A 13,255-nucleotide genomic window follows, 5' to 3' on the forward strand; every position below is an offset into this window, starting at 1 on the left:
TTATCTATATGCATTTTATTATATAAGCCGTGGTCTTAAGTTCACCAACTCACTGCTCTCCGCTCTCCGCTCCCTGCTCTTCGCTCACCTCTTCCGTTTGTTTTCTCTGTGTTTGCAGCTATGGTCTCCTGGGCGCCTCGGGCTGTGGCAAGACAACGCTGCTCAGCTGCATCGTTGGACGACGGCGTCTCAATTCGGGCGAGATTTGGGTGCTTGGCGGACGGCCGGGGTCGCGTGGTTCCGGTGTGCCCGGTCCGCGAATTGGCTACATGCCACAGGTGAGTGGAACTCGCAGGTTGAATATTTCATGCGCTTTTTATTGTTCTGCTGCAGTTGGCATCGTTGCGCCAAACGAAATTAAATAAATGCCATAAAACGTTAAAAACAACAATACCTCATCAAAAAACAAAAAGTTTTAAATGCCGCACGGCGTGAAAATTTTAATTTCGACCAAGCGTAACAATATTTTCACAGTCCCAATCCCAGTCTCCATTCCAAACCAAACCAAATTTCATTCCTAGTGGCACATAAACCGACAGCCGACAGGCACTGTGAGAGCTGAGAAGCAGGCAACGGTGGCACTATTTGGATTTATTCGGTCTATAACTTAATTCTATTTGCAGGAGATTGCGCTTTATGGGGAGTTCACGATGCGCGAAACTTTAATCTACTTTGGCCTGATTGCGGCCATGCCGCGCAGCGACATTGAGGATCGCACCGAATTCCTGCTCAAATTGCTCAATTTACCAAATGGCTCGAAGTTCGTCAAGAATTTGAGTGGCGGACAGCAGCGCAGGGTGAGCCTGGCAGTTGCCCTGCTCCATGAGCCGGAGCTGCTCATATTGGATGAGCCAACGGTGGGCGTGGATCCGGTGCTGCGACAAAGGTGGGTATAAATATGCAACGACGAAGCTACATCGGATTGGTTGCAAGCCCCAGAGTATTACGCTGAAGCTATCTCAGCTTAAAGAGCGGGTTTTCCTTCAAGCTCTTCGACTTGTAGCTTATTCACTTGGTGTGGCTTTATTTGGTATATCAAATTGATGTATACTAATTCACTCTTTATCACTATTTGCAGCATTTGGGATCATTTGGTGGAAATAACGAAAAACGGTCACACAACTGTGATAATCACGACGCATTACATCGACGAATGTGCCCAGGCTCATATGGTAAGTTCAGCTATAGTTTGATGAAGCACACAAAGAGAGAGAGAGCGAGAGAGAGAGAGGGAGATGGCAAATGCTGTCGTAGACAGCCAAGTGTCAATGGCTTTGTGGCGCCCACGCATTGTTTGTCCGGTTGATTTATAGTCAAGTTTGCACGTCTATTTGTAATATGCGGCGTATGAGCAATATAATATTATATATATATCTGTCGCTCAGGCTGCTAAAAGGTGAAAGCTCAGCTGTCGAGGGAATCGACCATAAGTCTCAGCGCCACAACGGCGCTTATCAGCTCAAGCTCAAGAGTACGCTGTCAACACGCGGTGCTAAGTGCTTACTTCAGCCGGGGGCCATTGTGGCTGGGGTGGGTTATCTTTGAGGAGTGTGGGGCCGGGTAGCATGGCAAATTTGTATCCTGCGCGAGCTGCAACAAATCTGTGTCCACTCTCAAAAAACTACAATATTACTGACTCTGGCTGTGGCTCTGTCCGTCTGAACGGCTATCCGGCTGTCTCTGTTGACCTATGGCCATGGCACGATTTACGAGGTATTTCCGAGCGAGACACATTGCAAAATTTACTTCAGATTTATTTATGTTGGCAATGCGAGGCGTAATAATCAGAACGAGCGAGCAAGAGGCAGTGATTGTGTGTGTGGATGTGACTGTTGGGGTTGGTCATTTGCTACCCCTGCCCCAAATGTGTGAGGCAGAAAATGAACTGTACGAGCAACTGACCGGGGAAACAAAAATATGAAAAAACCATGGAATATACTGAAATAAAGCGTGACAAAGCGCACAAAGCAAACGCCCGTCACAATGGACACTTAGATAGACTGATATATAGATAGATAGACCCGACAGATACCCATGCGACACGCACAGGATATGCACACAAACACACACACATAAAACAAACAAATCCCCACACACAGACACGCACTTATGCTGGTCAGGTCCGAGGCGGAAGCTGGAAAAGCGAGTCAGTGGTAACACAATGAAAGATAAAAAGATTGATGCATAAATGAAAGCATTAAAGAGGTAGCAGGAGTCCAAGTAGGTAAGAGAACGAAGCCCAAATACCCTGTGTCAAGGCCTATGAAAATAAATGATTGATAGGCCAACGATTTATAACATTGCGAAACACGGATTTGTTTAAGTTCTTATCTTATAAGAGAAGGTCTATGCGTTTGCTTATCCACTCGGTTGTTGACTGTTTGAATAATTTTTCTCTAAGTAAATGGCTTCAATGAGAATATTTTTAATAATAATTATTTATACTTTAAGAAGGGCAGTTTATGGAATATTTAAGATATTCTAATATTGTGCTATTGAATTTCGTTAAGCAGCTTACTCTGTGTTTATTTCAAAATGGGCTGGTTGAGCTCGTCAGATATCTTGTTAGTTGTAACGAAAGGTACTAAAGGGTGGATCCACACCGTTCTCGAACTTGTTACCCCTACCGATAGCTGTAAGGCGACACCCTCCAGTGTCATTGCGGCAAAGAGTTATGGCCAATAAACAAAATCACTGCCGACAGCAGAGAGACAGACACGGAATGAAAGGACGATTCTGTTTTCCCAAAAACGTGCTGGTAACCTGAACGATCGATTGGGATTCCCAGTCTATAAAACAATGGCATAAGGTGTAAGATTCAGTTAATCTAACAACGACGCGGCACCCATTGAAATGTGAATTTAATGCCAATTGTTAGACGGAATTTATGGCCTAAAAAGAAGCACAGTTAGTTGCCTCGCTATAATCTCTGTTAAGGCAAGTGACTTTTGTCTGGCTGGCAACTTTGGCGACAGTGTTTAATTGCTCATATGGAGCACGTGTTGTTTCTTCCCGGCACAACAAGAGCCAGACAAACTCCGCTTGAGTTGACTACTCGTATTATGACCGGCAGTAAATTGCTTTTTCAGCTTTGTCACTTTTTCGTGCCACGTTTCTTATTTGCCGCAGGTTTCGTAATACCCACAGGAGTTATCCTGTAGTCCTCGCATACATACACACACATTTTTTGTGCCAATTCTGCACGTCACTCGGACCTCAGTCTTTGTACGTTTTCCTACTTGTCCAACTGCCTAGTAAATGTTGTTCACTTGTTGTTGCCGTTGCTTTTTCTTTAGCTCTTCTTTGTTTTGTGTCTTTTTATTTGTTGACTCAACAGAATTGCGTGCCGGCAGCACAATTCACAAACACACAAATACATGGAGACACTAAGACACTTTATCGGTGTAGTACACACACACACACACATACGCATAACAAGTCCGAGCTGAAGTTCGTGTTGATTGAGTGAGACATTTCGATTGACACCTAACTGCTACTTGCTTCACGCTTTCCGACCAGTACAATTTGATTTCAATCGCCAACTTTCGCATTGAAAATTCACTTACTTAGAACTTGAAATGCAGCTCACATTCAATTGCAGATAAAAAATTAATTACTGAATATTGCAAACGATTCAATAAAGATTTAATAGTATTGCAGCAATTACTCGAAAGTATGCTAATTAAAAGAATTCACTAAATAATTATGTTAGAATTTTAATTGTGCTCGAAAATAATAAGAGTTAAGCAGATTGATAGCTGCCCTAATGTGAGAATTATTAGTGTCAAACATGTAAAACAAACAAATGCAATTCCATATCCATATCCGTATCTATCCAATTTATTGAAATATTTATTTATTTTCTGCTAAATATAACCAATTTAGTTTGTATCGGTTGCAAATCATTTAATTGAACTGCATTGTGAATCTGCGAATTTAATATATCTATAATGTTTAATAGCAAGCTGTAAAAAAATAAATGACAAAATTTAAAGACCAGATTGCACTGCGTAATATGAAAAGTTAATATTGACTCAAAGCAGTGTATTTATGTTCAACTTTCAACAACAGCTTACTGTACTATATGTATTACTGCACTGTTAATGCAACTGTCAGTCAATGTGGTTTCAACTTAAATACACACAAACATACATCGTTATTTGATGTGAAGTACAACGGAAAGCAAAACAGTGACCAGGTCTTACTTTATTTGTAATTTCTCAGTATCAGCAATTATTTAACTGTCCGTTTGCATTTTTAGCCACGTTTCCTCTCCAACTCCCGCGTTACTTTTTGTTTTTTTTTTTTTTTTTGCTATTAAAAAGCAACATGCGGAAAATTACGCGACAAAAAGGAAATGCAGTGCAGAAGAGACAGCACAAACTATTAAGGACACCAGCCAAAAAAGCTGGAGTAGAAACAGAAGGCGTATCAAAGAAGTCAAAGTGTCGCTTTCGCTGCTGGGGAAAATGGAGTGGAGAGTGAATATGGGTAGGTGTGGAAGAGCGGCAAAAAGTAGTCGTAACAATATATCCATCAAATAATGTTACGCTTCCTGATTTCATTTATTAGAGCAGAAAGTGCTGCACATCCAACAGGGTAAAGCCAAAGCGGCTCCAACTCCCCCGCAGAATGTGGCCACGCGGCGTATGCGCGATTTCGAGCCACTCTCTCGCTTTGTAACAGCATTTCCCCTGAGCCAAGCAGCTCTGACATTATGTTTCAGGAGCAATGTCTAGCACAAAAAAAAAAAACAGCAAAAAGCAGAGAAGAAAAAACTGAAACGAAACAATACGACAAGTGGCGGGGACAAAGAGCAAAGCAAATGGAAATACTGCCATTTGTGTTGCCTGACCCCTAGTTACTGTTTTAGTGTTTCAGCTGCACCCAGGCGGGCTGAGGGGGTCAGAGGGGAATAGGAACGGATTGTGGCTGACTGTCAGGCTAATAGTGACGCAATTGCAGGCGTTGATGATGTGTCATAATGTCTGGCTAACCTTTGATGTGGGTCCTCTGACTAACATATCTGAATGTGTGTTCCTATCGGAGACAGGAAGTTGTTAAATGGAAAAATAGGAAGCTAATGGATGTTAAAGATACAAAGATAACATTTTAAAGCAATGAAAGTCAGAGGTCAAGAAACTATTATAAATACTTCGGAGCCTGACAATCATATATTAATATTGAATTTAAAAATAGGTTCTATGTTATGTAAGTAACTAAAGTTTCTATTATAAACGGATTTCACTGAAAATACTTATTAAAAATATTTATCTTTAGTGTAGCAACTACTAGAATCTCAATTTTAGTTATGTGCATGCAAATATATTCATGCAACTCTCGTTTAATATATGAAAAAAAAAAACGCCTATCCGCCCACTCGTATATCATTTTTCAATTTCCGATTGCATGCGTGCATAAAAATATTCAAAATGAAAGTAAACAAGTCGGATAACTGCAGTAGAAGGTGCATAACGACGAGTTACCCTGCTGTTCCATTCAATTATTTCAAAAAATTTGAGAAATTTCACTAACTTTTATATTGCATGTAATTTTCTTTATTCTGATACCAAGCTGCGTTTGTCATACATTTCTAAACATTATTTTTAGCCTAATATACCTCTTCTTAAATCACATATTGATGTAGGGTATAGAATCTTATTTATGGCATGTGCAATTCATCTCTGATCATAAAGTGGACCATAAAAATGCAATTGAATGGACACAAAGAGAGGTGGGAAAGATAGAGCCATAGTCTTACTTGGCCATTCAATTAGGAGGCTAATTTGCCGCTCTATAGACGAATTACCCAAAACAAAGACCAATGGACAAGCCTGAGGAAACAAGCGATTTCCGGCAGAATGAAGACTAAAGACAAAATCAAATCAAGCAGCAAAACTTTTGCAACTAACAAGTGTAGGCCAGTGTGAGTCTGTGTGAAGCGTATTTAGCATAGAGTTGCTATGTGAAGTGGACAAAAAGAGTAAGGGATGAGCTCTAGGTGAAGACACTCATGTGCATGCCAAATGAAGCCATCGAGGGCGTTGGAACTGATGAACCAGCAGTTGGCTTTGACTATGAAGACGCCAACCGAGTGTAGTTTTGCGAATGCGGCAAAGTTTGTCGGTTAGAGGCAGGACCTATGTCCTGAACTTGCCTAATATGTTGCTCAGTATGCCTGGTCATGTACGGCACAGAAATCAATTAAGTTAATTTCCGCACGTTTCGACAAATGGCAGGGGGATTAGCTGACTGCCAGGGAGCTGGACAGCCAATAAAACTTTTCAACGACAACAACAGGGTGTACATAATTCTATCAGCCTATAAAGACTCGAAAAACTTTGCCCCCCACAATCCATGAATGGGAACTTGAACAAGTACTAGACCGAGTCAATGGTTGAATTGACTTGTCGACACTTTTACTTCGCATTGATATTACTGTATTGTCCTTACAGATTGGTCTGCTGCGAGGCGGAAAAATGCTGGCCGAGGAGTCACCCGACTATCTGCGACAACAGTACAACGCCGACTCGCTGGAGGATGTCTTCCTGAAGCTCTCCGTCATGCAGAACATGGGCAAGCGTCGACGCTCCTCGATTGCCCAGGAGATTGTCGAGCAGGTCACAGTACCGGCCATATCAAATCCCGCGCTGGACATGTCTGACGAACAGCATGCCGCCGAAATCTCTGGTGAATTCGGTGATAATATATCCATGTCCTCGGCCGCCCGTGATCCGATCAGTAGCACAGCACCGGCCGCACCACCGTTGCCGCCCGTACAGGAGATACCCACATCCTTCTGGTATAATCTACATGTGATGCAGTCGCATCATTTGCATGCTCTCATCTGGAAAAACTTTCTCTGGATGATGCGGAATGTGGGGTGAGTGAGAGAGTTGCTATCTATTTAAATCAACTGACTAGCTCTCTTTCTACTGTAGAATAATGCTGTTCATTGTGGGTCTGCCTGTGGTGCAAATATTACTGTTCTGTTATGCGATTGGACATGATCCGACTGGCCTCAAATTGGCCGTTGCGAATCACGAGATGTCCGAGGAAATGATTATGCAACAATTCTGTCCAGTGAACGCCGGATGCAATCAGACCATGCTCAGTTGCCGTTATCTCGATATGCTGGTGAAGAACAAGAGCATGGTTGTGGTGAGTATGCAATGCAAATTACCTTGCTAAAGACAACTGGATGCGAAGGGGTTCTGGAAGCTCTGGGAGGGGCGGAAAGAGATGCGAATACAACTACTGTGTCATTGGCTTTTGCTTTAATAGTACTGGGAAAGCCAGAGAACTACAATAACCACTCATGCTGCTGTTGATTTTGCCCCTTGATGTTATTGCTGTTGTTGTTTCTGTTGTTGTTGCTGTTGCTGTTGTTGCTGCTGTGGCTGTTGCTTATTGAAGGACGCAGAGACGATGTTTCGACCCTGCTGGCTATTCGTGTAATTTATTTCAATTTGTGTGGACAGCAAAGCTGGTCAGCCAACGTGTGCATGCTCTTCAATCTATTGCACACAATGCCTGGCATTTTCCTCTCCTTACCACGCCTCGTCCTGTTCTGCTCCTTTGCACTCCTAAATCAACAGACCAGTCCCATTCCCTTTGCCTTGAAGTTGGCACCGTCTTGGCTGTTGTTGTTGTTGTTGTTGTTACTGTTGTTGCTGTTGCCATTGGTGTTGGCGCACACAAATTACAGCTGCTTATCTTTGGCAACAGCAACAACATCGTGTGTGGCGGCTGGGAAATTCAGTCCGGTCGAGATCATCAATAAATTTACTTGCTGTGGGCCAAAAATAGTAGTTGAAAGCCGCCCTGTACAGAAGGACAGCCCCTTGTGGCAATTTATTGCAAATTACGCTTCAAAAACAAAGACTCTTGTTGCCTAATTTGAGCACAAGTGCTACGTCTCTCCTTCGTCCAAGGAATCCAAAGGACTTTGCAAGTATCTGTTTCGCTTTTGGCCAAAAATTTCATTCATTTTGCATTAGGCATTGTAATAACAGCAAGAACTTTCCGTCAAACAATACAACTTGTTTTTGATAAATAACTGAAGAAGAGTGTATTATTGTAGCGCGATGAGGCGTCTTAAAAATTTCTAATTTTCCATTACATTTTAATAATGAAAAGGGAAAAGTTAATATCAGAAATACATATCGGGGTTCATTCCAATTATTTTTAAATGTTTTTTTTTTAGTTTTCAATAAATTCATAATTTTTATTATTGCTCAAAATGAGGTTTAATTAAAAGCTTAATACCTGTCGGCTTGGTAATTCAATCTAACTCTAAACTGTCTTATGACATCCAAATTAGCGAATTTACCCAGAAAAGTGCCTCGAGCCTGACAAATTAAGTTTCTCTTTTATATTATTATTATTTTAGTTGCTTTTCTTTTTTTGTTTTTGGTTAAAGCAATATTATAACAGTAACAGTAGCAATAAAGCTGCCAACAACAATCTGCATGCCTCAACTGGCAATTTGCGAATGACCGGAAAAGGCCAAGGAAAAGTTTTGACTTCAAAAATTGAAAAGCGCCTTGGTCAACCACCAAGTCCCTCTTATCACTTCTAATTTGTGTAGATTCAAACTAAGATAAAAAAAATTTAAAAAACATCAAGAGTGAAATGTTATCATGAGCATGTCGAAGATTGGATACCCTTGCAGAGTCCTGTATTCAATTTTTGGCTGATCCTTCCCATGACATCTATATAAAGTGTTATTTGTTCTCCGCTCTTATCAAATTGGATCAAGATGTTCAAGACAATATCAGTGAATTTTCGACCGATCGTTTAAATGGCAGCTGTTAAACATATCTTTACAATAGTGTAATACCCTTTACAAGAGTATAATAAAAACTACGCGGTCTCGTATCTTTGTAACGCATCTGATTTTGGCTTTCAAACATTTTCTGCTCCTTTTTTTGGGGACCGGCTCCCTGCTGTGGTGGGTCCAAAGTTAATTTTGCTCAATGAACAGCATATCAAGGAGCCATCAGCACGTGGCCAGCGGCCCCAGCACCTCCATGTCCTGCTCTGCTCCTTAACCACATACACCCCCACCCCGCTCCCATCTCCCTACCACCCGCTAGGGGCGATGTTGGCAGTTGTTGAAATTTGAATTTCTGTTGTTGTTGCTGTTTGTTTTGTGGCCGTTTCAACCGCTTCGTGTATTGACAGCAATTCAATAGCTTCTGAAAACAACTACAACAACAACCTGCATGTTCACTGTTCACTTACCGCAGGCTACAGAGGGAAATATAAAAAGAAAAGCAAAATAATGCACCCCGAATTATATTTGTATACATATTTTCTTTTTTTTAAAGCTCTTTGCTTTGTGGTTTGTCTAGATCAAAGGCATTTCGGGTTTGGCCCCTTATCTAAAAGATATAAAAATTGGTCTTTGTTTTAGCGACCTTTTTAGGGGTATAGCCAGAGGCGAGTGCGGTAGGGGAACTTCTGGCCTTCAACACTTTTGGCTTTCAATTTATGACCAAAATTGAAAACATATTTTGAACAGGGTCTGCCCCTTTCTCGTTAATGTTGTTGTTGTTACTTTTAATTAAAAGTTCATTAGGCGTGACAACTCTGCTCATTAGCCAGCTTACTGTAGCTTTGGGGGATGGTACCGAGGGGTGCTTTAGGGTGAAGGAAGCAGGGAGAAAGGTTTTCCGTTGAACTTCTGCTAAGTGCAGTGACTACATTGTTGCACTTGATTAGCGACAAGCTTTAACTTTAAGTAAAGCCTTCATTCATCTGCTTGTTTTTTCTCAGTTGTTGTGTTATCTTTATGAGCAAAACTTGCGGTTAGAATGAAACCGAAAAAAAAGTATGCAAATTACCAAGGAAGCGAAAAGTTTTACCTCTGCAGGTCTCTTCTTTATTTGCGTAGAACTTCAACTTGTTTCAGTCCATATCCAATCCCTCATCCCACTCTCATGCTTATCCTGCATTACGTCCAAGTTGACTTCATTTGCGCATAGTTTGTGGCTCAAGTTTGTCATAAACAATGTTGAACTTAAGGTTTAACTAAAGCATAAAAGTTGTCAGAATTGCTAAATTGATTGCCTCTTGTTGCTTTTCTTATGTGTGCCAAGGGCTGGTCCACTCTGATTGAATTAAATTTATTATTATTATTATTATTGTTAGAGTGCTTCATGTACTAAATAGTGCAACCCTTATATATTCAAAAGTCACTCAATAATTTTAGAGTTATAAGTCAATCTCATTAATCTACTAATTATACAGGAATGGAATATTTTTTAGCTTGAACTAGTTTGTCTTGTAAATGGTTAGATTTTGGGTTGCGGCTTAAATTTTATTGAGATTATGTAAGCAAAGTTTGCAGCTAACAAATTCGATTAACCATTAAATTCAATGGAGCTTATCGACGTGTCGAGCCATTTAACCACACATGTGTGCATATGTGTGTGAGTGTGTGTGTGTGTGTGCGTGTTGTGTATGTCTGTGTGTAACCACAGATCCAGACGTGGGTATGACTTCATTTGTCTAAACATTAATGCGGCAATTGCGTAAATTTCACGCCTGTTGTTCTGTATCCCCTTTTGGTTTAAATATCACCACACACACACACACACACACAGACATACAAATTCTTGTTAGCCACAAAATTGCTATAGCTTAGCCCAAATACAAATGCCGATACATGTGCCATCAGTTGTTGTTGCCGTTGTCTGTGGGTTATTGTATGTACATAAGTGGCTGGGAAAACTTTAGGCCAAAGTTCTGAGCCAAAGTTGTATCTGAGAACTTAATCAATGTATGAGCACTTACAGCAACTGGCTTAGGCCCAAGGATATGCGGGCTGTATGCTGTCCATAGCAATGTTCATGTTTTCTCTCAACTTACACTTCATTATTTATTTTTGCGTACCAAAAAGTAGAAAAAATCAGCGCAATGAAATTGTTAAAGATAACGCAAACATATTGTTGACAATACCAACAACAACAGCATCAGGAGCAGCAATGACAAAATGCCAGCAACACACAATCAAAAGGCGCAACGCACAAAAGTAGGCAATGCATATTGTGTTGAGGCGCTTCCTTAAGGATTTGCGCATGCTGATGTTGGTCCTGTTGTTGTTGTTGTAGCTGTTGTTGTTGCTGCTGCTGCTGCTGCTGTTACTGCGTCTGCTGCTCTTGTTATTTGTTGTTTACTGAATTTATCGCTTGACGCAAAGAACGCACATTAATTACGCGGAGTTACTTTTATTGTGTTGCGCGACAAGGCCCAACATGCAACAAACAATGAGACAGGAAATGAAGCGAGACGTTGTAACAATTACCAGAGACTGTAACTGTGACTCTGACTGTGAGTATAACAGTAACTGCTACAGTTAACTGTAACAAAGAGACTGTCGTAGAACCCGAAGGATATGCGTTGCGTTACTCAATAATTCAACGATTTTAATTGCACAACAACAAAAGGCGACAAGTCATGTCGTATTTATCTACACTGCTTGCAATAATTATATTTACCAAGTACAACGGCAGGTGCAATGACATTTAAAGCTAATTGAATGTGCATTTGATAGATTGTTGCCATTTGCTGATAACTATTATAATTGACATTTCTCTCTTGATCTACAGAATTATGTTAATGATGATGAAGCCGCCTACGAGGAGGTTCGCCGTGGACGCGCCTGGGCCGCTCTCGTCATTCAGCCCAACTATACCGATGCTCTGGTACAACGAGTCGAGGATGGTCGCTATGCCGATGATGCCACCGTCGAAGCCTCCGATTTGGGTGTACGCATGGACTGGTCTAGTAAGTAAATGATAGAATCTTCAATTTACATACCCACAATCCTTTTCATAGATCAACAGATATCGACGCTGCTCTATCGGGATTTGCAGTACACATTCTTCAGCTTCGTCGAGAACATACTGACCGAGTGCGAGTTTAACCCAAAGCTGGGACGAGTGCCAGTGGACGTGGAACAGCCCATTTATGGCTATAGGAATCCAAACTTCACAGACTTTGCAGCACCCGGCGTCATACTGACCATCATCTTCTTTCTGTCCGTGGCCATTACGTCGGGAGCAATGTTGATTGAACGGAACGAGGGCATGCTGGAGCGTTGCCTGGTTGCAGGGATAACGGGGCCAGAGATACTGCTCTCCCAGGTAGTCACCCAGTTCACGGTGATGCTCAGCCAAACCGTATTTGTGCTGATTGTTAGCTTCTACTTCTTTGAACTGACACTGGTGGGTGACATTTGGCTGGTCGTCGCACTCTGCATACTCAACGGTCTTTGTGGCATGAGCTTTGGCTTTGTCATCTCCTGTGCCGTGGATACAGAGCGAACGGCAACCTATGTCGCCATGGGCTCATTCCTGCCCATTGTGATGCTGTGCGGCATCATTTGGCCCATCGAGGGCATGTATCCGCTGCTGCAGTTTGTCACCGCCTTTCTGCCTCTGACCAAGCCAACGGAATCGATGCGCTCCATCCTGCAACGCGGCTGGGGCATGGAGAATCCAACAGTCTACAATGGTTTCATATCAATAACGTCATGGGTGCTCGTCTTTCTGGTGCTCACCATACTCCTGCTCAAGTTCAAGAAGGGCTAGGTCCATAGAACCATACCCTTCCTATTTGTAATTCGAGTACCTATGATTTTACTATGTTATAAGGGTAGTCCTTAGTCCTTGCTTAAGTCTAGCGAGTGTATGTCTCTCCCTCTCTCTTACTTTATAATATCTTAGTCCATGTAATATACATACATAAGGTTCCGGATGTCACATTCATTCAATATTGTGCCTTTTATGCCTAAGCTTTCATATCTGTATCAATTGCACATTAACACTGGTCGACATAATTAAACATAGGCATGTACAAGTATATTGTGAATAAAGAAAAACAAACAATAATAATATAAAAGTAATCTGTGAATATTTTGAAATTTCATTCATAAACTTGCTTTCATATGTACGATTGGGAAAATTGAGAAAATTTCATTTTCATTTGGCTTTGATTTGAGATTTTGAGTATTTGCAAACCCTTAAGGTTAACTGTAATTTGCAGTAGCCAATGCTTTTCATTATACGGCAAATTGAGGTACTTTTGGCCCTTTCAATCAGTGTTTGATTTGGCCAATATTTATTTACGGAGCAGCTGCAATCAAAGGTTGTCCAACTGGTTACCTATCAGTTGGCTTGCCACTTTCCTGCACTCTCCTCTCCTCTCTCTCTCTCTCTCTCTCTTCCTCCTGCTTAAGCTTGTGCAT

The 13,255-nt window shown here is 41.4% G+C and overlaps 1 protein-coding gene across 1 annotated transcript in view; it reads left to right on the top strand.

Annotated features, from left to right (window-relative positions):
* LOC117789727 (ABC transporter G family member 20) overlaps positions 1-12,910 on the top strand; it is a 45,190-nt gene extending 32,280 nt beyond the window's left edge. Inside the window, exons 3-9 of the mRNA XM_034628839.1 lie at positions 119-278; positions 624-886; positions 1,079-1,172; positions 6,456-6,883; positions 6,942-7,161; positions 11,616-11,793; positions 11,845-12,910. Of these exons, the coding sequence (XP_034484730.1) occupies positions 119-278; positions 624-886; positions 1,079-1,172; positions 6,456-6,883; positions 6,942-7,161; positions 11,616-11,793; positions 11,845-12,599 (2,098 nt within the window). The 3' untranslated portion in view covers positions 12,600-12,910. The remainder of the gene's footprint in view (positions 1-118; positions 279-623; positions 887-1,078; positions 1,173-6,455; positions 6,884-6,941; positions 7,162-11,615; positions 11,794-11,844) is intronic.
* Positions 12,911-13,255: the final 345 nt, after the last annotated feature.

The sequence above is a fragment of the Drosophila innubila genome (genome assembly GCF_004354385.1).
Source record: "Drosophila innubila isolate TH190305 chromosome 3R unlocalized genomic scaffold, UK_Dinn_1.0 2_E_3R, whole genome shotgun sequence".
Taxonomy (NCBI): Eukaryota; Metazoa; Arthropoda; class Insecta; order Diptera; family Drosophilidae; genus Drosophila; species Drosophila innubila.